The following is a 22975-nucleotide window of genomic DNA, read 5'->3' on the forward strand; positions in this document are numbered from 1 at the left end:
GTTAAATGTAAATGTAAAATCAAAATGTTGAATCTAAATCTAAATCTTAACTCTAAATCTAAATCTTAAATCTAAATACAAATGTAAAATCTAAATGTTGAATCTAAATCTAAATGTTAACTCTAATTCTAAATCTTTAAACCTACCATAAATATTAAATATAAACATAGATAAAAATCTAAATGTAAAATCTAATCTCTCTTTTTTAAGTAGAAATGTTAAATCTAAATCGCACTGTGGACTTTAGATTTACCATTTATATTTAACAATTAATATTTAGATTCACCAGTTATATTTAAATTTAACGTTCACCATTTAATTTATAGCGCAAATGTGAAGAACATTTGCTAAATGTCAGAAAATGTAGTTAAATGTTCGAATTACAGTATCAGCCAGAAAAGTGTGATTTAATTTTGACTTTCGGCACCTAGTAGGGTAGGGACTAACAGTGACACTCTTGACATGTCTGCAGCGTGTCAGGCGGGGAGCTTTTTGATCGCATTCTAGATAAAGGTGTTTTCACTGAGAAGGACGCCAGCACAGTGATCAAACAGGTACTGGAGGCCGTCAGCTACCTGCACGACAACAGTATTGTGCACCGCGACCTGAAGGTACAAATATGCAACACTTCCTTTCTGGAGGAAAAATGACAACAAGTTCTCCTCACACTAATTTATCTTTCTTTTGGTACTTGCTGAGCAGCCGGAGAACCTGCTGTACTACAGCACAGACGAGAACGCCAAGATCATGGTCAGCGATTTTGGCTTGTCTAAAACCCTAGAGCATGGTGTGATGTCCACAGCCTGTGGGACACCCGGATATGTTGGTGAGTCAAAACACACAAATAATAATAGAGGTAATTGCTAGTCCGCCTCCTTTTAACACAAAAGACATACTGTATTGTGCCTTTGTGCAGTGATTAGAGGTGGAACGGTTCTCAAAATCCGATCTCAATTAGGATTTTGTGACACGGTTTTTGGTTCGGTGTACATTGTTGTTCTTTTTAACACCAGAGACTATCATTATTACCATTTATCCAGTAATCAACCATTACCATTTATTAGCTGTGGTTCTTACAAAAATATCTTGTCAAATACAACTTAAAGGCCTACTGAAATGCGATTTTGTTTTTTAAACGGGGATAGCAGGTCCATTCTATGTGTCATACTTGATCATTTCGCGATATTGCCATATTTTTGCTGAAAGGATTTAGTAGAGAACATCGACGATGAAGTTCGCAACTTTTGGTCGCTGATAAAAAAGCCTTGCCTGTACCGGAAGTAGCAGACGAGTAGCGTGACGTCACAGGTTGTGGAGCTCCTCACATCCGCACACTGTTTACAATCATGGCCACCAGTAGCGAGAGCGATTCGGACCGAGAAAGCGACGATTTCCCCATTAATTTGAGCGAGGATGAAAGATTCGTGGATGAGGAAAGTGAGAGTGAAGGACTAGAGGGCAGTGGGAGCGATTCAGATAGGGAAGATGCTGTGAGAGGCGGGTGGGAACTGATATTCAGCTGGGAATGACTAAAACAGTAAATAAACACAAGACATATATATACTCTATTAGCCACAACACAACCAGGCTTATATTTAATATTCCACAAATGAATCCCGCATAACAAACACCTCCCCTCTCCCGTCCATATAACCCGCCAATACAACTCAAACACCTGCACAACACACTCAATCCCACAGCCCAAAGTACCGTTCACCTCCCCAAAGTTCATACAGCACATATATTTCCCCAAAGTTACGTACGTGACATGCACATAGCGGCACGCACGTACGCGCAAGCGATCAAATGTTTGGAAGCCGCAGCTGCATGCGTACTCACGGTACCGTGTCTGCGCATCCAACTCAAAGTCCTCCTGGTAAGAGTCTCTGTTGTCCCAGTTCTCCACAGGCCAATGGTAAAGCTTGACTGTCATCTTCCGGGAATGTAAACAATGAAACACCGGCTGTGTTTGTGTTGCTGCAGTCGGCCGCAATACACCGCTTCCCTCCTACAGCTTTCTTCTTTGCTGTCTCCATTGTTCATTGAACAAATTGCAAAAGATTCACCAACACAGATGTCCAGAATACTGTGGAATTTTGCGATGAAAACAGACGACTTAATAGCTGGCCACCATGCTGTCCCAAAATGTCCTCTACAATCCGTGACGTCACGCGCTGACGTCATCATACCAAAATGTTTTCAGCAGGATATTTCGCGCAAAATTTAAAATTGCACTTTAGTAAGCATGTGTTGCAATGTTAAGATTTCATCATTGATATATAAACTATCAGACTGCGTGGTCGGTAGTAGTGGGTTTCAGTAGGCCTTTAAAGCACTTATTGGTACTTTTGTGTTACAAAATTATTATGCTTTGACTTACAATTGTGTGCAAAATTGTCCAATTATGTATTGCACCAATACATGTACGGATTATTGCATTTAATTCAAGGGGCAGAGCTTTTGGAGACATTTCTAAGTACAACGTGCTTATGTAAGCTACTTTTTTTTTTATACCTACCCGGTAAATTTTGTTTGCACAGTCATCGATGGTGTCGTCCACAACAACACAAGCAGATGAGATGTGTTGTCCTAGCATTAGCCTCGTAGTTTGTTCGCAGACTTAGTGTGTCAAGTGGCTGTTTAAACATTGTTTAGTTCAGGAGGGAGCGGGTGAGAGTTTTGGAGAACGAATGAGTGGCCACAAACACATAATTTAGTCACAGTTATATACATTTTTGTGAAATTCCACGTTTATCAGTAGGTCCAGATCATTTGGCCCTATTTGGCGACATAATGTGCACACATATGATCAGAACTACACCAATACAAGCTCTAAACTGATTAGTACCATATGATCAGAACACATGCGCTCCGAACCGTGTCAGGTTAAATGAACGGTTCAGATTTTTTTCATAAACCGTTCCATCCTTAGCAAAAAAATTGAAAAATTCAATTGTTTCATGGACATTGCAGATTTTAATGCATGACTATATACTCTTCTTTCCTGCAGCTCCAGAGGTTCTTGCCCAAAAACCCTACAACAAAACAGTGGATTGTTGGTCCATTGGAGTTATTACTTATATTCTGTAAGTTCCTTTCTTATCTTTAACAAACCACTGACTTAGAGATCTGTGTTTTTGGAGATTAGTACAGCAACTGATTGCTCAATTGTCCAAAAGTTGGCTTACTCTTTTACGTGTTTGTAAACAATTCTCACAGTACTGGGACAGTACTTAACAGACTTAAAAGTAGACACGAGATAGAAGTAAAAGCACACACTCAACAAAAAAATAAATCATAATTACACATAGAAACAGCACCAAAAGCTTCCTTATTGTCGTCCACAAGTTGCAGACATTCTTCGTGTATGTTTTACATCTTTTTTTTTTTTTTGTCCTGTCCAGCTTCTCAGGCAAATCATATAGTTGATGTAGATGCCCATATCGGCTGTGCAGATTTACTTTAAAAAAGAGAAGTGTAGGATACTTCTCTTGTTACCTTATTTGTATTTGACTCTATTTAATGTATTTATATTATCATTTTGTGCAGCCGGGCCAGAGCAGGAGGGGATAGAAAGAGAAAAGAAGGAAGACACAAGGAAATTGTGGGGACAAGAGGGGGATAAGACACAGAGAGACAAAAACAGCACACACAACAATAACAACAACAACAACAATAGAGCAACATCAGCAAATACGATATGTACAAATATGATGGTAAAAGTCATAGCAAAGAAGCAGTTAGCGAAATAAATAATAATACAGAAATGACAATGAGCATTATTACACTGCAAATGGAGCAATAAAAATACCAATAGAAATAGCGCTATTGATAATGAACATGTATGTTTTACATCTTAACATCTTAAACATTCATTTATGTTCTGACACATTTCCCCCCAACACCTTAAGAGCATAAGGGGATTGTGTAGAGCGATCAATATGGCTAATTTTTGTTGGCAAATCAGAGATGATGAGAGATTATCATCACACTTCAACTTCTCTAAAATGTAAATGCTGCCTCTTTGATAGGTCGGCATTGCAAATGAAAATGTGTTCTTATTTGTCTCACTCTGGATTAATAAATGTTAGATAAATATATGAAACCTAGTAAGTAAATGTATTTATAGTACACTACCCAGAAGGCTTAACGCTGTTGACAGGAACAGGAAGTAGGTCTGCGCTAAGTCCCAATTGTACCGTATGATAAATAAATACTGTCGTTGCTATATTGTTACACATTTAGACAGTTGACGTGCACTTTTGGGTGCTGTTTGGAGAGACAAATTTAAAATGCCGCGATTGGCCAAAATGTGTGTGGAAGTCGCAAGCTTTGGACTAAGTTGCGAGGCTGCTCATAATTTGTGGTAATTGATTTAGGTTTAAAAGCAATTGTGAAATCCTGGAGGGACTGATTAGTTCAGTGGTTCTTAACCTTGTTGGAGGTACTGAACCCCACCAGTTTCATATGCGCATTCACCGAACCCTTCTTTAGTGAAAAATATATACCGTATTTTTCGGAGTATAAGTCGCACCTGCCGAAAATGCATAATAAAGAAGGAAAAAAACATATATAAGTCGCACTGGAGCCTGGCCAAACTATGAAAAAAACTGCGACTTATAGTCCGAAAAATACGGTATATATATTTTTTCAAATTCAAGACAAAGTTATGTTTTTTACCGGTGCACAACATGAACCATGCATGAACATCACCTTGTTCAAAGAACAAAATCAACACAGTGCATGAACTCACAACAAATTATACGCCTGCAAATCAGTGTGACTTCTGCTGTTGCCGTATCCGTAATACGCCAATAGGGAGAAGTTTTTATTTACACGATGAGTCGGGTGTGTCTCGACCTCCGCCGAACGCCTGACGCCGACTCACCGAATACATAGGGTTAGATCGAACCCAGGTTAAGAACCACTGGATTAGTTCATCTCGATTTTCTTGTACTAATATCAGGTTTACTGATACTGTTTGGTGTACCGTTGGCGCTTCCACAACTTGGTTGCTGTTATAAAAGTACTTCTGAGACAACTTTTTCCCTAGCCCAATCACTTAACCCCAATATCCTGATTTTTCTTGTTACCTTCTGTCCCTCTATATCCCCTGACCGCCTCTTAAAGCCTTGTATGTCCTTGCCTTTGTCACCAAGTGCTAGCTCATGTGATGTTCAGTTACTTTTTTTTAAGTAGCGTGCATGTTGACCTGCTCCTGCTGTTGTGACTGGTGCTATAGAAAAAACATGGACTTGACTGTTGACTCAAAACTACTTAAAACATCCACACTGTGTTGGGGACACAGTGGGGTGGTGGAGAGTTCGTTAACTTGTTGACTCTGCGTTTCAGATTGTGTGGCTACCCTCCATTCTTTGAGGAAAACGAGACTCGTCTGTTTTCAAAGATCATGAGAGCCGACTACGCCTTTCATTCTCCTTTTTGGGACGAGATCTCAGAGTCAGGTAGGAAAATATTGACAAGAAACATCTTCACTAATGGAAATGTACAAAACATTTGAAATGGTCTTGAATTAGGGATGGCAAATAAATACAACTTTGAATTTGTTGAATCTATGGTTGTACGGTATACCAGTATTAGTATAGTACCGCGATACTAATGAATTATATTCGGTACTATACCGCCTCTGAAAAGTACCGGGCCACGACCCCCCCGCACCCATGTCGTCGTCACGTCGTGTCATTGCTGGTTTACGAGCAGACGAGCATGTTCGGTAGTGCACAATCATGGAGTACTTACAAGCAGACACAGTGTGTAGACAGAAAAGGGAGAACGGACGCATTTTGGCTTAAAAAACTAACAAAAAAGGTGAAGTTTTAACACTGAAACACCCACCGAAAGAGGTGCTTTAAGACATGGCTAGCTAGCTAGCGGCGAACGTCCATTCGCAGTCGGCAGTGTTTTAGCTACTTCTAAATCACTAATCCTTGTCTCCATGGCGACAAATAAAGTATGTTTCTTACAAGTATCATCCCTGCAGGACGAGGAATAGCTAAACATGCTTCACTACACACCATAGCTCGACGGCGTCAAAATGTAAACAAACACCATTGGTGGATCTACACCTAACATCCACTGTAGTGATACCATGTATGGGAGCGTATCTAGTTGATACTACTATGATTACGTCGATATTTTTGGGCATCACAACATCTTCTTTCGTTTAAAAAATATATATAGTATGTTTATAAACTCAGGAAATATGTCCCTGGACAAATGAGGACTTTGAATATGACCAATGTATGATCCTGTAACGACTTCGGATTGATACCCAAATTTGTGGTATCATCCATAACTAATGTAAACTATCGAAACAACAGAAGAATAAGTGATTATTACATTTTAACAGAAGTGTAGATAGAACATGTTAAAAGAGAAAGTAAGCCGATATTAACAGTAAATGAACAAGTAGATTAATAATTAATTTTCTACCACTTGTCCTTAATAATTTAGAAAAAATAATAGAATATAAATGACCCAATATGTTACTGCATACGTCAGCAGACTAATTAGGAGCCTTTGTTTGCTTACTTACTAATAAAAGACAAGTTGTCTTGTATGTTCACTATTTTATTTAAGGACAAACTTGCAATAAGAAACATATGTTTAATGTACTGTAAGATTTTTTGTTAAAATAAAGCCAATAATGCAATTTTTGTGGTCTCCTTTGTTAAGAAAAGTTTCGAAAAGTACCGAAAAGTATCAAAATCATTTTGGTATTGGTACCTGTACCAGAATATTGGTATTGGGACAACACTGGTAGAATCCCAGAGCTGCAGTGGAATCATGTAGACTGTTTTTCATCTTGCAAAACCTTCAAAGACATCTCCTCAGAAACATTTGTCAGTCTGCACGTTTTTTCAATTGTGTCAAAGGTTGACTTTTTGTGTGCCCAGTGTTATGTGACATTACGCTTCAAGTTCAGGCTGGAAGTGTGATTGTTGCTGTCATAACTGCATTTTGTTTGCTTGTGTGAAAAATACACATTTTGCTCAAAGAAGGAAACAGTAACTACAGTATTTTTGAGGGGTGTACCGAGAAAACGTTTTCACTTCCGATGCAATACCAATATTGGAGCCGTGCGTATTGGTCAATGCTAATATTGATCCGATACAATATGGAATCATACATGTTTATTATTTTGTATTGTGGAATGTTAGAAAAGATTTGATCAAGTGAAATTAGTCAAACAGAAAAATGGTAACATATTTACTATTAAGTTGGAGCAGCAAGGCTCAGGTGGTAGAGTAGTTGGCCCCCAAGTCGTTGGTTGTAGGTTGTGGGTTTGATCCTCAGTTCATGTTGAAGTAACCTTGGGCAAGATACTGAATCCCCACTTGCTCCTGATGCTGCGTCATCAGTAAGTGAATGTGGAAATAGTGTCAAAGCGCTTTAAGTACCTTTAAAGGTAGAAAAGCGCTGTACAAGTATAATCCATGTATCCATTACTAACCGTATGGAATGGACTTATGCTGTCTTTCAGAGGAAGTGGAGTGGTATTTAGTTTTTTAGTGACACCTAGTGGCCACAATAATTCATAAAGTTAATCTCCTGATGCAGTAAGTTAAATGATGTGGACACATTTGTTACTGGATACTTTCTAATTCTCTTCTGCTTTTGAGATTTTCCATATGTAAGTAATACAGAATGCACGAAAGTATTTTTGGAGCAAAATAACGCGTGTAATCCAATTCAAATGCCTGTTGTCTGTATATCAATCTTTGTGTGTGTAATCAGATCCACGTGTGCAGGTTTTAAGTTGTCTGTCCATATTATGATTTGTCTGTGTGTACAAAATATATGTCGTAGTGTGTGTAAAACAAAAATTGTGTGTACCTATTTAGATGTGTGTGAAGCAGGAACTCTCTATTAGCTGTCTTTTTACAAGTAATTATTACGACACTTCTGCTGTGCATGACTTGTCTGCCTGTAGAGCGATTTGAACCTGTCATAGGATTTATCTGTAACTTCTGCTTGCCTTTCCTGATACTGACCACTAGTCGGCGCCTTACAGCCAGTCACAATCGTGTTGGTGTTGAAGCCAAAAACAATGGACTGTTTATCACTTGCTGTAAATAAAAGTTCATTGTTTTAGCAATAACGTAGTTGTCAGAAGTATTTTTGTATTCAAAAGAGTGATCATGTTATAACATCTAGGGTTGGAATTGGGGGTTAAATCACCAAAATGATGCCCGAGCGTGGCCACTGCTGCTGCTCACTGCTCCCCTCACCTCCCAGGGGGTGGAACAAGGGGATGGGTCAAATGCAGAGGGTAATTTCACCACACCTAGTGTGTGTGTGACTATCAGTGGTACTTTAACTTTTTAACATTGGAGGCCAAAATGATCGCGTTTCCTTAGAGATAGGGCGACTGTGAGAAGCTCTGTCTTTCGAAAGTAATTAAGAGTAAAAAGTACCAATGATTGTCACACACACACTAGGTGTGGCGAAATTATTCTCTGCATTTGACCCATCACCCTCGATCACCCCCTGGGAGGTGAGGGGAGCAGTGAGCAGCAGCGGTGGCCGTGCCCGGGAATCATTTTTGGTGATTTAACCCCCAATTCCAACCCTTGATGCTGAGTGTCAAGCAGGGAGGTAATGGGTCCCATTTTTATAGTCTTTGGTATGACTCGGCCGGGGTTTGAACTCAAGCCGCTGCTTCTCCACATTAAGGAGCCAGATAAGGTGGTTCGGGCATCTGGTCAGGATGCCCCCCAGACGCCTCTCCGGGGAGGTACTTAGGGCACGTCCGATTGGTGAGAAGCCACGAGGAAGACTGTGGGTCTCAAAGTCATCTCTAAGGCAAAGCCCAGCCCCCGACGGAGGAAACGTGATCATTTCGGCCACTATGTGATTATTGATAACTTATTGAATACAAAAATACTTCTGACCACTAAGTTACTGCTAAAACATTAACTTTTATTTGCAGCAAGTGATGAAAAGTCCATTGTTCTTGGCTTCAACGCCAACACGAGTGTGAGTGGCTGCAAGGCGCTGATTAGTGGTCAGTATAAGGGAAAGGCAAGGGGAAGTTACAGACAAATCCTATGACCGGTTCAAATCGCCGTACGGACGGACAAGTAGTAAATGGCAGAAGTGTCACAAAAGTTACTTGTGACCTCGGGGAACATGCTTTTTTTTCATACCAGAATATGACGAAGCGTACTGTATGTAGCACTTTGCTTCACTGTAACCACTGTGGGAGATGAGGAAAGGCCAATGTTAATAAGCTTACAATGTTATGCAGAGGTATAGTTATAACAATTTTATTGACAAATTATACAATTCATAGTCACGGTAGAGAGTAGTGAGTAGTGAGTGGTCCATCTCGGGTCCCGATTTTGAACACCTAGCGCCCCCCCTCTCCACGGCAGATCAACTGGTCTAAAAGGGGGGTCTAGATGGGACTTGAATGCTTCTACTGAGGTAGCATCTCTAACTGTTACCGGGAGGGCATTCCAGAGTACTGGAGCCCGAATAGGAAAACACTATAGCCCGCAGACTTTTTTGGGGTTCTGGGAATCACTAATAAGCCGGAGTTCTTTGAACGCAGATTTCTTGCCGGGACATGTGGTACAATACAATCAGCAAGATAAGATGGAGCTAGACAGTTTAGTATTTTATACGTAAGTAGTAAAACCTTGAAGTCGCATCTTAAGTGCACAGAAAGCCAGTGCAGGTGAGACAGTCTGGCTTAATATGAGCAAGCTTTCTTGTTCTTGTCAAAAGTCTAAAGTCTAGCAGCCGCATTTTGTACCAGCTGTAATCTTTTAATGCTAGACATAGGGAGGCCCGAAAATAATACGTTACAGTAATTGAGACGAGACGTAACGAATGCATGAATAATGATCTCACTATTGGCCGATCTGATTCACGGATGATCAGAATCAGAATCGGCAGCATAAACCCTGATGGGAACATCCCTGCCTATTTCCTATTTTGAAGCTGTGACATTGAGATAAAAAAACAACAAAGTCTAAACCAGGGGTCGGCAACCCAAAATGTTGAAAGAGCCCTATTGGACCAAAAAAAATCTGTCTGGAGCCGCAAAAAATTAAAAGCCATATTACATACAGATAGTGTGTCATGAGATATAAATTGAATTAAGAGGACTTAAAGGAAACTAAATGACCTCAAATATAGCTACAAATGAGGCATTATGATGCAATATGTACATATAGCTAGCCTAAATAGCATGTTAGCATCGATTAGCTTGCAGTCATGCAGTGACCAAATATGTCTGATTAGCGCTCCAACAAGTCAATAACATCAACAAAACTCACCTTTCATGCACAACCTTAAAAGTTTGGTGGACAAAATGAGACAGAAAAAGAAGTGGCATAAAACACGTCCTAGAAAGTCGGAGAAAGTTATACATGTAAACAAACTACGGTGAGTTCAAGGACCGCCAAAATTAGTAGGACAAAACGGCGCTCGCCAAATACTCGAATCAGTGAAGCATGTTTATTATAAACATTGTGCTTTATAACAATTAGGGAGGTTTGTGTCATGTTTGTCCTCCTACAGAAACCATATTAAAACAAAAAATAGATTTTTTTCTCCTCATCTTTTTCCATTTTTCATACATTTCTGAAAAAGCTCCAGAGAGCCACTAGGGCGGCGCTAAAGAGCCGCATGCGGCTCTAGAGCCGCGGGTTGCCGACCCCTGCTCTAAACGAAGCCAATACCCACAAATAGAGTAACAAAGTAACGGAACAAGTAACAGAGTAACGAAACAAAATAGGTCAGTTAGAAAAACAACGCTGGTTACAGGGAACACACAAAGTTTGAAACCATGAGTGAAGTCATGCATGTTGTATAACTTCTATGTCCTCACAGCAATAGATTTCATCAGGAATATGATGGAGAAAAATCCCACAAAGCGCTTCAGCACTGAACAGGCCCTGCGACACCCTTGGTGAGTGTTTTATCAAACTTTAACAAACATCTGCCCTTCTGAAGACATTGTGTATTTCAACACAACCAACAAATCCCTGACTTTATTGCAGGATTGCTGAAAAAACAGCTAAAGACAAAGACATTTATCACTCCGTCTGTGAGCAAATGGAACGAAACTTTGCCAAATCGAAATGGAAGGTTAGTAGCACTGATAGTTAGTTTGATCTCCTAAATACGTTAAACTGTATAACTCAGGCTGAGCACATTAATTGTGCAGATTGTTTAAGTGTAAATGTTGTGTTTCTTGTGCTGCTACCAGCATTGTTTGACAAAAGGCATAAAAAACAAGAACAAATACCAATTCTTTAACATATTTCTGTGTGCCTTTTCGACAGCAAGCCTTCAATGCAAGCGCGGCCATCCAGCACATGAAAAAGCTGCAGGTGTCCCACACGTCTTCTGCATCGCTCTCACTGCCCCACATCATTTTACAGACCTCCTCTCAGGCTGACCTGGGAAACCATGAAACGGATCACCCCCTCGACCCCAATGGCAATCCCTTCCATGTCACTTGCAGCACTGAGCCCAGCAAAAGTCTTTGCCCACCGCCCAGAAGCCATCATAGTGAACGTGACTACGTGCTTGCGGAACCGAGAGAAGTCCCCTCGCAGGACTCGGAGAACGACGTCTCTTTCATGTCCTCCAAAAGGTCATACATAATGCCGTGATCCTTGACTCTGTTAGCACTAAAGATAAAACCCTGTTGTGTTGTCAGCACATTATAGCATGTTCCTGTCTAAAGATTGAACCCTGTTGTGTTGCAGTATGGATGCAGTGGCTCGGAGGAAGGACGGGCCCCTTCAATCTGGTGTGTGCTCCATCATGTGATTATTCAGCTAACCCGAAAGATAATTTCACAAAAGTAAAGACTCGACTCTCCTTTGTCTGTCTTCAAAACAAACATTTTTGAAGAATTGCTGCTCAAATAATAAGCAACATTGTATTCAGTTGACATGACAAAATAGCATCCTTTGGTTTGAACATGTCATACACGTGTCTGCTGATCAGCATGTCTCATTTTCTCAAGAACAACAGTTATACCGGAATGGCTGAAATCCCTCTACACAACAGCGAACTTTCCCTGAAGTGGTGTTCAAAGTGTATCACACGTAGGTACTCAAAATACTAAGTGAAGCACACAAGTGTAACACACATATTTATACAAAAGACAATTGATATACAGCTTGTATGCAGATGCTATGATTCAGACACTAAGTAATGTTGCTTGTTAGTTTAACAAAGCTCATGAGCTTCACCTGGTTAAATGTCAACAACATGACTTTGTATTCTAAATGTCCTCATTGACTGAATCTGCATTTTTAATGTACACTGTAAATTAGTTCATCAATTAATATTGAAAAATTAAAGCTACTAAAATATTCTTTGAAGTGATAAGAGTCATTTAAGATTGACTATTACCTGGTAAAAATAAGTAGTGTTTGCCGTTTTGTAATTCTGTGTACTGATGTGACTTGCTCTTGATGAGTAAGTGAATTGAATGAAAAGTGCCACAAACTGAATAAAAATGCAGTCAACCAAACACGTGTAATTTTGCATCATTTTTTGATTGTTTTGATTGCAAATGTATGCTACAACTTGTTAAGCACTTGTGTAAGTCTTTGTAACACACAGTGATGTATTGTAAGTAAAGCTTTTATTCAAATATAAGGGATTCTGCAGAAACAATAGCAACACAAAATAAATAAAACAGTAATAATGTTCACAGATGAGTGCGGTGATAGTAATAAGATTCCTGACATGGAACTTGTGAATTAATATGTTAAAAACCCTACGAGAAAAATGTGCTTCTGTGGCAGGCAGCTTGGTGTCCTTAGCCCTGGCAGGTACTCAGGTCATAGGCTTTCTTTCGAAGTGTGACCAGAAGGCCTTTAAGTTTGTCTTCCAGGCCCTCAAGATTTGTAGACTTCTGAATGATCTCATCCTGCAACTGTTTGAGAGAATCTGCTTTTCCTAAAATAAAAAAAAACATAAAAAATGTGAATGGTTATCATGCGGATGTTAAATTAAAAAAATCAACAAAATTAACACTCTTTTAACATGCCTGCAACATGCTTGTAACATGCCTGTAACACGCTTGTACCATGCATGAAACACATTTGTAACGAGCATGTAACACGTTTGTAACATTCTTGTACAACATAAAAAATGTAAATGGTTATCATGGGGATGTTAAATTAAAAAATCAACAAAATTAACACTCTTTTAACATGCCTGCAACATGTTTGTAACATGCCTGTAACACGCTTGTACCATGCATGTAACACGTTTGTAACATGCATGGAACACGTTTGTAACATTCTTGTAACCCGCTTGTAACATACATATAACATGCCTGCAACATCCGTGTAACACTTGTAACATGCCTGCAACATGCCTGTAACACGCTGGTAACATGTACACAACATGCCTGCAGCGTGCTTGTAACAAGTCTTAACACTTGGGACATGCACGTAACGCCTGCGACATGCCTGTAACATGCTTGTAAAACAATTGCAACATGCCTGTAACATGTTTGTAACATGCATGTAATACGCTTGTACCATGCATGTAACACATTTGTAACATGCATGGAACACGTTTGTAACATTCTTGTAACCCGCTTGTAACATACATATAATATGCCTGTAACATCCATGTAACACTTGTTACATGCCTACAACATGCCTGTAACACGCTGGTAACATGTACACAACATGCCTGCAGCGTGCTTGTAACAAGTCTAACACTTGGGACATGCATGTAACGCCTGCGACACGTTTGTAACATTCTTGTAACCCGCTTGTAACATACATATAACATGCCTGCAACATGCCTGTAACACGCTGGTAACATGTACACAACATGCCTGCAGCGTGCTTGTAACAAGTCTTATTACTTGGGACATGCATGTAACGCCTGCGACATGCCTGTAACATGCTTGTAAAACAATTGCAACATGTCTGTAACATGTTTGTAACATGCATGTAATACGCTTGTACCATGCATGGAACACGTTTGTAACATTCTTGTAACCCGCTTGTAACATACATATAACATGCCTGCAACATCCATGTAACACTTGTTGCATGCCTGCAACATGCCCGTAACACGCTGGTAACATGTACACAACATGCCTGCAGCATGCTTGTAACAAGTCTAACACTTGGGACATGCATGTAACGCCTGCGACATACCTGTAACATGCTTGTAAAACAATTGCAACATGCCTGTAACATGTTTGTAACATGCATGTAACACGCTTGTACCATGCATGTAGCACATTTGTAACATGCATGGAACACGTTTGTAACATTCTTGTAACCCGCTTGTAACATACATATAACATGCCTGCAACATACATATAACATGCCTGCAACATCCATGTAACACTTGTTACATGCCTGCAACATGCCTGTAACACGCTGGTAACATGTACACAACATGCCTGCGGCGTGCTTGTAACAAGTCTAACACTTGGGACATGCATGTAACGCCTGCGACATGCCTGTAACATGCTTGTAAAACAATTGCAACATGCCTGTAACATGTTTGTAACATGTCAGAACACACTTGTAACATGCCTGTAACACAATTGTAACATGCTTGTGACACACTTGCAACATGTCTGAACACACTTGCAACATGCCTGTAACATGCATGTAACAATGCCTGTAAAATGCTTGTAACATGCCTGTAACATGCCTGTAACAGGCTTGTAACATGCATGTAACACCTTGTATTACGCTTGTAGCATGCCTGCCACTGGGTGAACTGACAAAAGTAATGAATTACATTTTATACGACAGTGTGGGCATGGGTGAAGTGTCTTGCCAATGGACACAATGGCAGCAAAATACATTTATACAAATTCCTCAAAATTATAAAAAATATATACCGTATTTTTCGGAGTATAAGTCGCACCTGCCGAAAATGCATAATAAAGAAGGAAAAAAATATGTACAAGTCGCACTGGAGCCCGGCCAAACTATGAAAAAAACTGTGACTTATAGTCCGAAAAATACGGTACATTATATCTAAGAAAAGAAGGAAGCACTGATCTTTATTTTGTCACATATGTAATTTTGAGCAAAAAGTATCCCTGCATTAATCTATCATCTTGAGGAGCAGTGGTCACCGTGTGGCCCGCGAACCGGATGTTGTCATAGGTTAGCATCTTGGGCAGTGAAGCACCAATGTGTGGGCGACACTGGTGGCAACGTGACTTGTCCAAAGGACACAACAGCAGTGACTGGGATAGAGGAAGCTGGATTTGAACTGGAAACCTTACAGTTACTGAACGGCCCGCTCTAGCGCCCGAGCCACTAAGAAGTTGAGCTGATTTAAGCAAAATTCCTCTATGTCTCAACAATCACAGCATGTAGATGCTATAGATAGCTTATGCAGTGAAAGAAGGAGTGAATATAAATAATGAAAACCCAGGAGGGTACTGTATGTGAGGCAGGTTAAGCACTTTCTGCACATTTGGCATCTTTGAAGTACAAATTAATTATACTGTAGTACATGTAAGTATTACTATAATCCGGTTTAGGAGTGAAAGATGCTCCCCTGCAATGCAAATTTGTCGCTGAGTTACCTTCCAGCGCATCCAACATGTTGTCAGTGGCGTTGGTCAGCTCCACAGCATCGGTACGCAGTTTCGCCAGCCGATCGGCCCCCGCTCCCGCCACTCCACCGGACCCCCCAGTAGCAGCCTTATCTTTAAGACGATCCAGCTCATCCAGAGCCGTCAACATCTCCTACACGAGGCACACACACAAAGATAATACATCATGTATTCTACATACACACGACTAACTATTTAATACCAGGATGTACAGTAAAGTACGGTATATTAAGTACAGTATATTGCAGGAACGTAAGTCCTGAATCCACTAATGACCTGATTGGCAGCTGCTGCTTCATCTCCAGCATTGTCGGCCAAATTCTGTGCGTCCTCAGCATCTTTGCCGCTTTTCTGCAGCAAGTCTGCGAGCTCATCCAGTTGAGGTTTGGTTGGATCAATCATTTCTGATACATCATCTAAAGTCTCCTCTGCTGGGTCCAGGTTGTCTTTGGCCTAGATACAAAATATTGTAAATTGTTATTATTGTCAAGGATATTGAGCTTCTCTGTGCCCGTGACAAAATGAGAATGATGAGTCATACAGAATTTTTTTTATTTCATTTCTTATTTGGCACCTGAGTCAACTTGTCGTTCAAGTCGTCTACAAAATCCATGTTATTCTGCAGTCTGCCTTCCATGTCTGAAATTAGGCCATCCGCTGAGGTGAACCCTGCCAGAAGTTTATCAACCTTGGCCTTCACTCCCTTGGCTGTATCTCTGTGGATGTGGCATCAAAAGAAAGAGCACACGTTAATACTCCAAGACATTTATACAAAACATTAACATGTAGGGAATTTCAGAAGAAAAGGTTGAACCTGGCTTCTTCGGCGTCTTTCAATAGTTTTTTGGCAGAATCCAACTGCGGTTCTGCTTGATTTAAAATGGATGTACTGTCTGGGAGGTTCTTGGCAAGATTTTTCAGATCGTCCAGTTTCTTCTTTAGAACCGGTTGGCTCAGAGGCAGTTTGGTATTCAGGATCCAGTCGCTGACTTCCTGAACGTGACTTAGGTTGGATTTAGGGTCTGGACCCAGAAATAAGGCATAGTATTACTTACAGTATTACTTTAAAACAAACTCAGTGCCAGAGTGCAGTTGTCATCAATATTAGAATCTTGACTTCAATGTTCATCTCTTCTCCTGTTGCACGACCAAGTTATTGTAAATGTTTACCTGACAAAAAGTCTTTGAGCTCTTTCAGGACATCCTCTGCTTCTTGTAAGTCGCCTTTCAGGTTGTTTTTGGCCTGCGTCATCTTTTTGGACAGATCCCCCGATGACTGTCTAACATCATTGGTGACATCTTGTGTTTTTAGGAGCTGTGACAAAGATGAATATTGTTCATTGGTGGTGAAAGGATGTACATAATATACACCCCCCGCTACCACCAAACCCCGCCCCTCCACACATCAACCCCCCCCCAACTCCGTGCGTTGGTTGAGGTGGGCGTGGTTTGGTGGTAGCTGGTGTGTATATTCTAGCCCGGAAAAGTTAGGGCTGCAAATCATTGTGGAGGGCACCAATGCAGTGTGAAGAGGTTTCATACATTCATATATTTGGCATATTAATGAAGACAGAGACGCAAAATGGATAGCATGCCATATTTTGCTCACCGAACAGACACTGAATGTTTAGTGGCTCACTAAAGCTGAATCTGTTTAGCACGCAGCCTTTACAACTCAGCTCATCCTATGTATATTCAGGCTAAAAAAAAAAAGGTTGTGGATCATCATTTTTGCCAAAGTTGTCTTTGTTGTCCCTCATGAAGTGTACCATGAGTAGTAGCGTTGTTTTTTTTTAAGGGAAAAACAAACGTTGTGATGTGTCCGTGAAATTAATAGGCCGTTGTATGCTTAAAATTAGGGATGCCCGATAATGGCTTTTTGCCGATATCCGATATTCCGATATTGTCCAACTCTTTAATTACCGATACCGAAATCAACCGATACCGAGATCAACCGATATATACAGTTGTGGAATTAACACATTATTATGCCTAATTTGGACAACCAGGTATGGTGAAGATAAGGTCCTTTTTAAAAAAAAAAATAAAATAAAATAAGATAAATAAATTAAAGACATTTTTTTAATAAAAAAGAAAGTCAAACAATATAAAAACAGCTACATTGAAACTAGTAATTAATGAAAATGAGTAAAATTAACTGTTAAAGGTTAGTACTATTAGTGGACCAGCAGCACGCACAATCATGTGTGCTTACGGACTGTATCCCTTGCAGACTGTATTGATATATATTGATATATAATGTAGGAACCAGAATATTAATAACAGAAAGAAACAACCCTTTTGTGTGAATGAGTGTGAATGAGTGTAAATGGGGGAGGAAGGTTTTTTGGGTTAGTGCACTAATTGTAAGTGTATCTTGTGTTTTTTATGTTGATTTAATAAAAAATAAATAAATAAACGATACCGATAAAAAAAAAAAACGATACCGATAATTTCCGATATTACATTTTAACGCATTTATTGGCCGATAATATCTGCAGGCCGATATTATCGGACATCTCTACTTAAAATAAGCAACATCCTAAATATTACATGCTGTTATGTATGTGCTTGTTACTACATTACATCATATACTTATATACAGCGTGTATGTAAAATGATGAAGGAGGCTTTTGGATGTTTTTAGAGCGACTTCCATTGGCACCATTGTTATCTGACTTTTGCTAGCGTTTATTTACGAGTTAAAATGCATAAAAAAATAAAAAAATATGTGTTGTTGTCATACACAAGGATTGTCAATGATAGACAAAATTCCTAAAAAAGTTCAGTTCCCATTAAAAAAATGAGCTCGTGTTTCCCATATATTTAATTACTGTATTTGTGTCAGCCTGCCGCACATGCGATTTTGGTGCTTCCGTGTCACCTTTGCTTATTAACAAATTATAATGTAACTGTGGCGGTATGAATCGTAACCCCCCCGTCACAACTTTGCCAGAGGATAAGAGATGCAGAAGAAGGAATCTTTGGTGGCAATTAGCGATGTACTGTATGTACGCAGTAAAAGTGAAAAGAGATGAGGAAGTAAAAGAGACGAGTGTGTCTTGCGTCATGCATTGGTAATGAAAAACAAGCAGTCATGAAAGGCAACTTTTTCGCCGTGCAAGTGAGAGTGGAGATCCGCCTCCACAAGCCAGGCAGGGAGTGTTAATACTGCGTGCAGAAAACCTGCCCAACCAAAGACATTAGTTTAGTATCAGCTTCCAAAAAAGTACCACTGATAGTCACGCACACACTGGGTGTGGTGAAATTATTCTCTGCATTTGACCCATCACCTTGTTCAGCTCCCTGGGAGTTGAGGGGAGCAGTGAGCAGCAGCGGTGGCCACGCTTGGGAATCATTTTGGTGATTTGACCCCCAATTCCAACCTTTGATGTTATTGCATGGGTAATGGGTCCCATTTTTATAGTATTTGGTATGACTCGGCCGGGGATTGAACTCACAGCCTACCGATCTCAGGGTGGACACTCTAACCACAAGGCCACTGAGCCGGATTAACAAAAAATTAAAGTATTCCCAGGTTTTTCTCTGGTGGGTACAATAATAATATTATTCATACAGTATATAAGTGGAATGACTTGTACCTGCTCTGCTGCTTCTGTGATTTTGTTGCTGAGTTGTTCCAGTCGATCTTTCGCTTCTGTCACATCTGCATCAGCTGTCTTTGCCAGAGGAAGAGCGCCAACGCACTTTGCGCCCTTCTCACAGGGCAACGTTGGCTCTGGTGGACACAAGTCGTCCCCCTCACACTGCAGTGGGGTGCAGGGCTTGGTCCGAACACTGCCACATACCTGCAAAATATTCCTCATTCACTCCAATTCTTTCACTTCACGGATAATTCAATTTGTATTATTCAAGGGATCTTTCTGTGTGGAGTTTGCATGTTCTCCCCGTGACTGCGTGGGTTCCCTCCGGGTACTCCGGCTTCCTCCCACCTCCAAAGACATGCACCTGGGGATAGGTTGATTGGCAACACTAAATTGTCCCTAGTGTGTGATTGTGAGTGTGAATGTTGTTTGTCTATCTACGTTGGCCCTGTGATGAGGTGGTGACTTGTCCAAGGTGTACCCCACCTTCCGCCCGAATGCAGCTGAGATAGGCTCCAGCACCCCCCGCGACTTCGAAAGGGACAAGCGGTAGAAAATGGATGGATGGATGGATATTCAACATATTTGCAATACTTCATTTATATGAATGACTATATGCAGTATATACTGCATATACTGTCTTTTATTTTCTTTAGCTATTCGTTCAGCCGTTAAAAATTCACCATATGTTTGTGTTCCTTTTTCCCTGATATTGCTATCTCTCAGGATTGCTACAGTACATCTATCACCACAGCTGCCTGCACCTGGGGTCCTGTCTGATGAGGTACTCCATTGATCTTGTGTTCTTGTGCTGCCATGATTTGTGCCTCTGTGCTACCTTGCCCAGCCCCTGCTATGTTTTCCAGATGTCAGCCACTTGTTGAATTTGTATGTGGTACAAGGCATGCAGGAACTTGTATTTCCATGACAGCCCATCTGGTTCCTCGCCCTGACTGGGCTTTGTTCCCCGAGGGCCATCTTCTCGATGTATTCCCGGAGGACTTTTGTTTCTTCTGGATAGTGCCTGTGACACTCACTTGTCCTCGGCCTCCCTGTTTTCGCTTTGTGTATGTGTCATCTAGGGTTGTACGGTATACCAGTATTAGTATAGTAATGAATCATATTCGGTACTATACCGCCTCTGAAAAGTACCGGTCTAGACACAGTGTGTAGACAGAAAATGGAGAATGGACGCATTTTGGCTTAAAGGCCTACTGAAACCCACTACTACCGACCACACAGTCTGATAGTTTATACATCAATGATGAAATCTTAACATTGCAACACATGCCAATACGGCCGGGTTAGCTTACTAAAGTGCAATTTTAAATTTCGCGCGGAATATCCTGCTGAAAACGTCTCGGTATGATGACGTCGGCGCGTGACGTCACGGATTGTAGCAGACATTTTGGGACAGCATGGTGGCCAGCTATTAAGTCGTCTGTTTTCATCACAAAATTCCACAGTATTCTGGACATCTGTGTTGGTGAATCTTTCGCAATTTGTTCAATGAACAATGGAGACAGCAAAGAAGAAAGCTGTAGGTGGGAAGCGGTGTATTGCGGCAGGTGTTGTGCCGGATAACGCACCCCCGCCGTAGAATGCACCCCTTGACTGGTGTGCCGGATAACACAGCCGGTGTTTCATTGTTTACATTCCCGAAAGATGACAGTCAAACTTTACCATTGGCCTGTGGAGAACTGGGACAACAGAGACTCTTACCAGGAGGTCTTTGAGTTGGATGCGCAGACACGGTGCCGGGAGTACGCATGCAGCTGTGGCTTCCAAACATTTGATCGCTTACCCGTACGTGCGTGCCGCTATGTGCATGTCACGTACGTAACTTTGGGGACTTTGGGGAAAGATATGTGCTGTATGAACTTTGGGGAGGTGAACAATACTTTGGGGTGTGGGATTGAGTGTGTTGTGCAGGTGTTTGAGTTGTATTGGCCGGTTATATGGACGGAGGGGGGAGGTGTTTGTTATGCGGGATTAATTTGTGGCATATTAAATATAAGCCTGGTTGTGTTGTGGTTAATAAAGTATATATATGTCTTGTGTGTATTTACTGTTTTAGTCATTCCCAGCTGAATATCAGGTCCCACCCGCCTCTCACAGCATCTTCCCTATCTGAATCGCTCCCACTGCCCTCTAGTCCTTCACTCTCACTTTCCTCATCCACGAATCTTTCATCCTCGCTCAAATTAATGGGGAAATCGTCGCTTTCTCGGTCCGAATCGCTCTCGCTGCTGGTGGCCATGATTGTAAACAATGTGCAGATGTGAGGAGCTCCACAACCTGTGACGTCACGCTACTCGTCTGCTACTTCCGGTACAGGCAAGGCTTTTTTATCAGCGACCAAACGTTGCGAACTTTATCGTCGATGTTCTCTACTAAATCCTTTCAGCAAAAATATGGCAATATCATGAAATGATCAAGTATGACACATAAAATAAACCTGCTATCCCCGTTTGAATAAGAAAATCGCATTTCAGTAGGCCTTTAAAAACTAGCGATAAAGGTGTGTAAGGTGTATAACACTGAAACGCCCACCGGAAGAGGTGCTTTAAGACATGGCTAGCTAGCTAGCGACTAAAGTCCAGCCCCAGTCGTCAGTGTTTTAGCTACTTCTAAATCACTAATCCTCGCCTCTATGGCGACAAATAAAATAATTTTCTTACAAGTATCATCCCTACAGGACGAGGAGCAGCTAAACATGCTTCACTACACACCGTAGCTCACCGGCGTCAAAATGTAAACAAACGCCATTGGTGAATCTACAACTAACATCCACTGTAATGATACCAAGTACAGGAGCGTATCTAGTCGATACTACTATGATTACATCAATATTTTTTTGGCATCACAATATCTTCTTTAGTTTTTTAAAAATGTATATTATGTTTATAAACTCAGGAAATATGTCCCTGGACACATGAGGACTTTGAATATGACTAATGTATGATCCTGTAACGACTTGGTATCGGATTGATACCCAAATTTGTGGTATCATCCAAAACTAATGTAAAGTATCAAACAACAGAAGAATAAGTGATTATTACATTTTAACAGATGTGTAGATAGAACATGTTAAGAGAGAAAGTAAGCAGATTTTAACAGTAAATGAACAAGTAGATTAAGAATTCATTTTCTACCACTTGTCCCTAATAATTTAGACAAAATAACAGAATGATAAATGACACAATATGTGTCATTTATGTGTCATCTTATTCTTGCCGTTCAGCTGAATCTTCAGGTTCTGCCTCATCTTCTGTAGGTGTTTAGTTGTGGCTAACCTGCCCCCTCGTGGTTACTATTGGCCTGTGGGATCTCCAGGTATTTGTAACTGTCCTGTAAGTCTAATATGTCGCGGTGTTGTGTTAAAGCGGATGACTTAAGTTGTGTTTGGTACCTTTTTAGCAACAGGGGTGAGGTCCGGGCGGGTCGCCATGCTCTGGTTAAGTTTGGTAATATCTCGAGTGTTGTTAGGGTACTCCTTTTTCTGAAGATCCAAAGTATCCTCTCTGACGTCCGCCGACTCCTTCACCGTGTTCTTACTGGCGTTTACTTTCTTTGCAGCATCTGTTGAATCATCGTAGGCGTTTTTGATGGCAGAAAAAGCTCCTGAATGAGAGAGAAAAACAAGTCATCAGATCAGAGTGTGAACCAGATGAAGTATGTTTGAGTGTGAAATGTTGAATGCAATGTAATTCAACAGTGTCACTGTTGTGAGGAAAACTCACAAGAGGCATGGAGAATCTCA

The 22975-nt window shown here is 40.7% G+C and overlaps 2 protein-coding genes across 5 annotated transcripts in view; one reads left to right on the forward strand and one right to left on the reverse strand.

Annotated features, from left to right (window-relative positions):
* LOC133578338 (calcium/calmodulin-dependent protein kinase type 1D-like) overlaps positions 1-12514 on the forward strand; it is a 26171-nt gene extending 13657 nt beyond the window's left edge. For all 3 annotated transcript variants that reach the window (XM_061932694.1, XM_061932693.1, XM_061932692.1), the window contains exons 5-12: positions 473-611; positions 703-826; positions 3011-3086; positions 5353-5465; positions 10864-10942; positions 11034-11121; positions 11319-11632; positions 11748-12514. In XM_061932694.1, coding sequence (XP_061788678.1) covers positions 473-611; positions 703-826; positions 3011-3086; positions 5353-5465; positions 10864-10942; positions 11034-11121; positions 11319-11632; positions 11748-11811 — 997 coding nt within the window. In that variant the 3' untranslated portion in view covers positions 11812-12514. The remainder of the gene's footprint in view (positions 1-472; positions 612-702; positions 827-3010; positions 3087-5352; positions 5466-10863; positions 10943-11033; positions 11122-11318; positions 11633-11747) is intronic.
* Positions 12515-12586: 72 nt separating this feature from the next.
* LOC133578312 (laminin subunit beta-3-like) overlaps positions 12587-22975 on the reverse strand; it is a 56602-nt gene continuing 46213 nt past the window's right edge. Inside the window, exons 16-23 of one of the 2 annotated variants that reach the window (XM_061932644.2) lie at positions 22625-22836; positions 19210-19416; positions 16778-16922; positions 16422-16629; positions 16182-16323; positions 15884-16060; positions 15578-15740; positions 12587-12954 (exon numbers count right to left, since the gene is read on the reverse strand). In XM_061932644.2, coding sequence (XP_061788628.1) covers positions 12815-12954; positions 15578-15740; positions 15884-16060; positions 16182-16323; positions 16422-16629; positions 16778-16922; positions 19210-19416; positions 22625-22836 — 1394 coding nt within the window. In that variant the 3' untranslated portion in view covers positions 12587-12814. The remainder of the gene's footprint in view (positions 12955-15577; positions 15741-15883; positions 16061-16181; positions 16324-16421; positions 16630-16777; positions 16923-19209; positions 19417-22624; positions 22837-22975) is intronic. The other variant, XM_061932643.2, reaches the window with a different exon arrangement.

Source organism: Nerophis lumbriciformis, linkage group LG38 (assembly GCF_033978685.3).
Source record: "Nerophis lumbriciformis linkage group LG38, RoL_Nlum_v2.1, whole genome shotgun sequence".
Lineage (NCBI taxonomy): Eukaryota > Metazoa > Chordata > Actinopteri > Syngnathiformes > Syngnathidae > Nerophis > Nerophis lumbriciformis.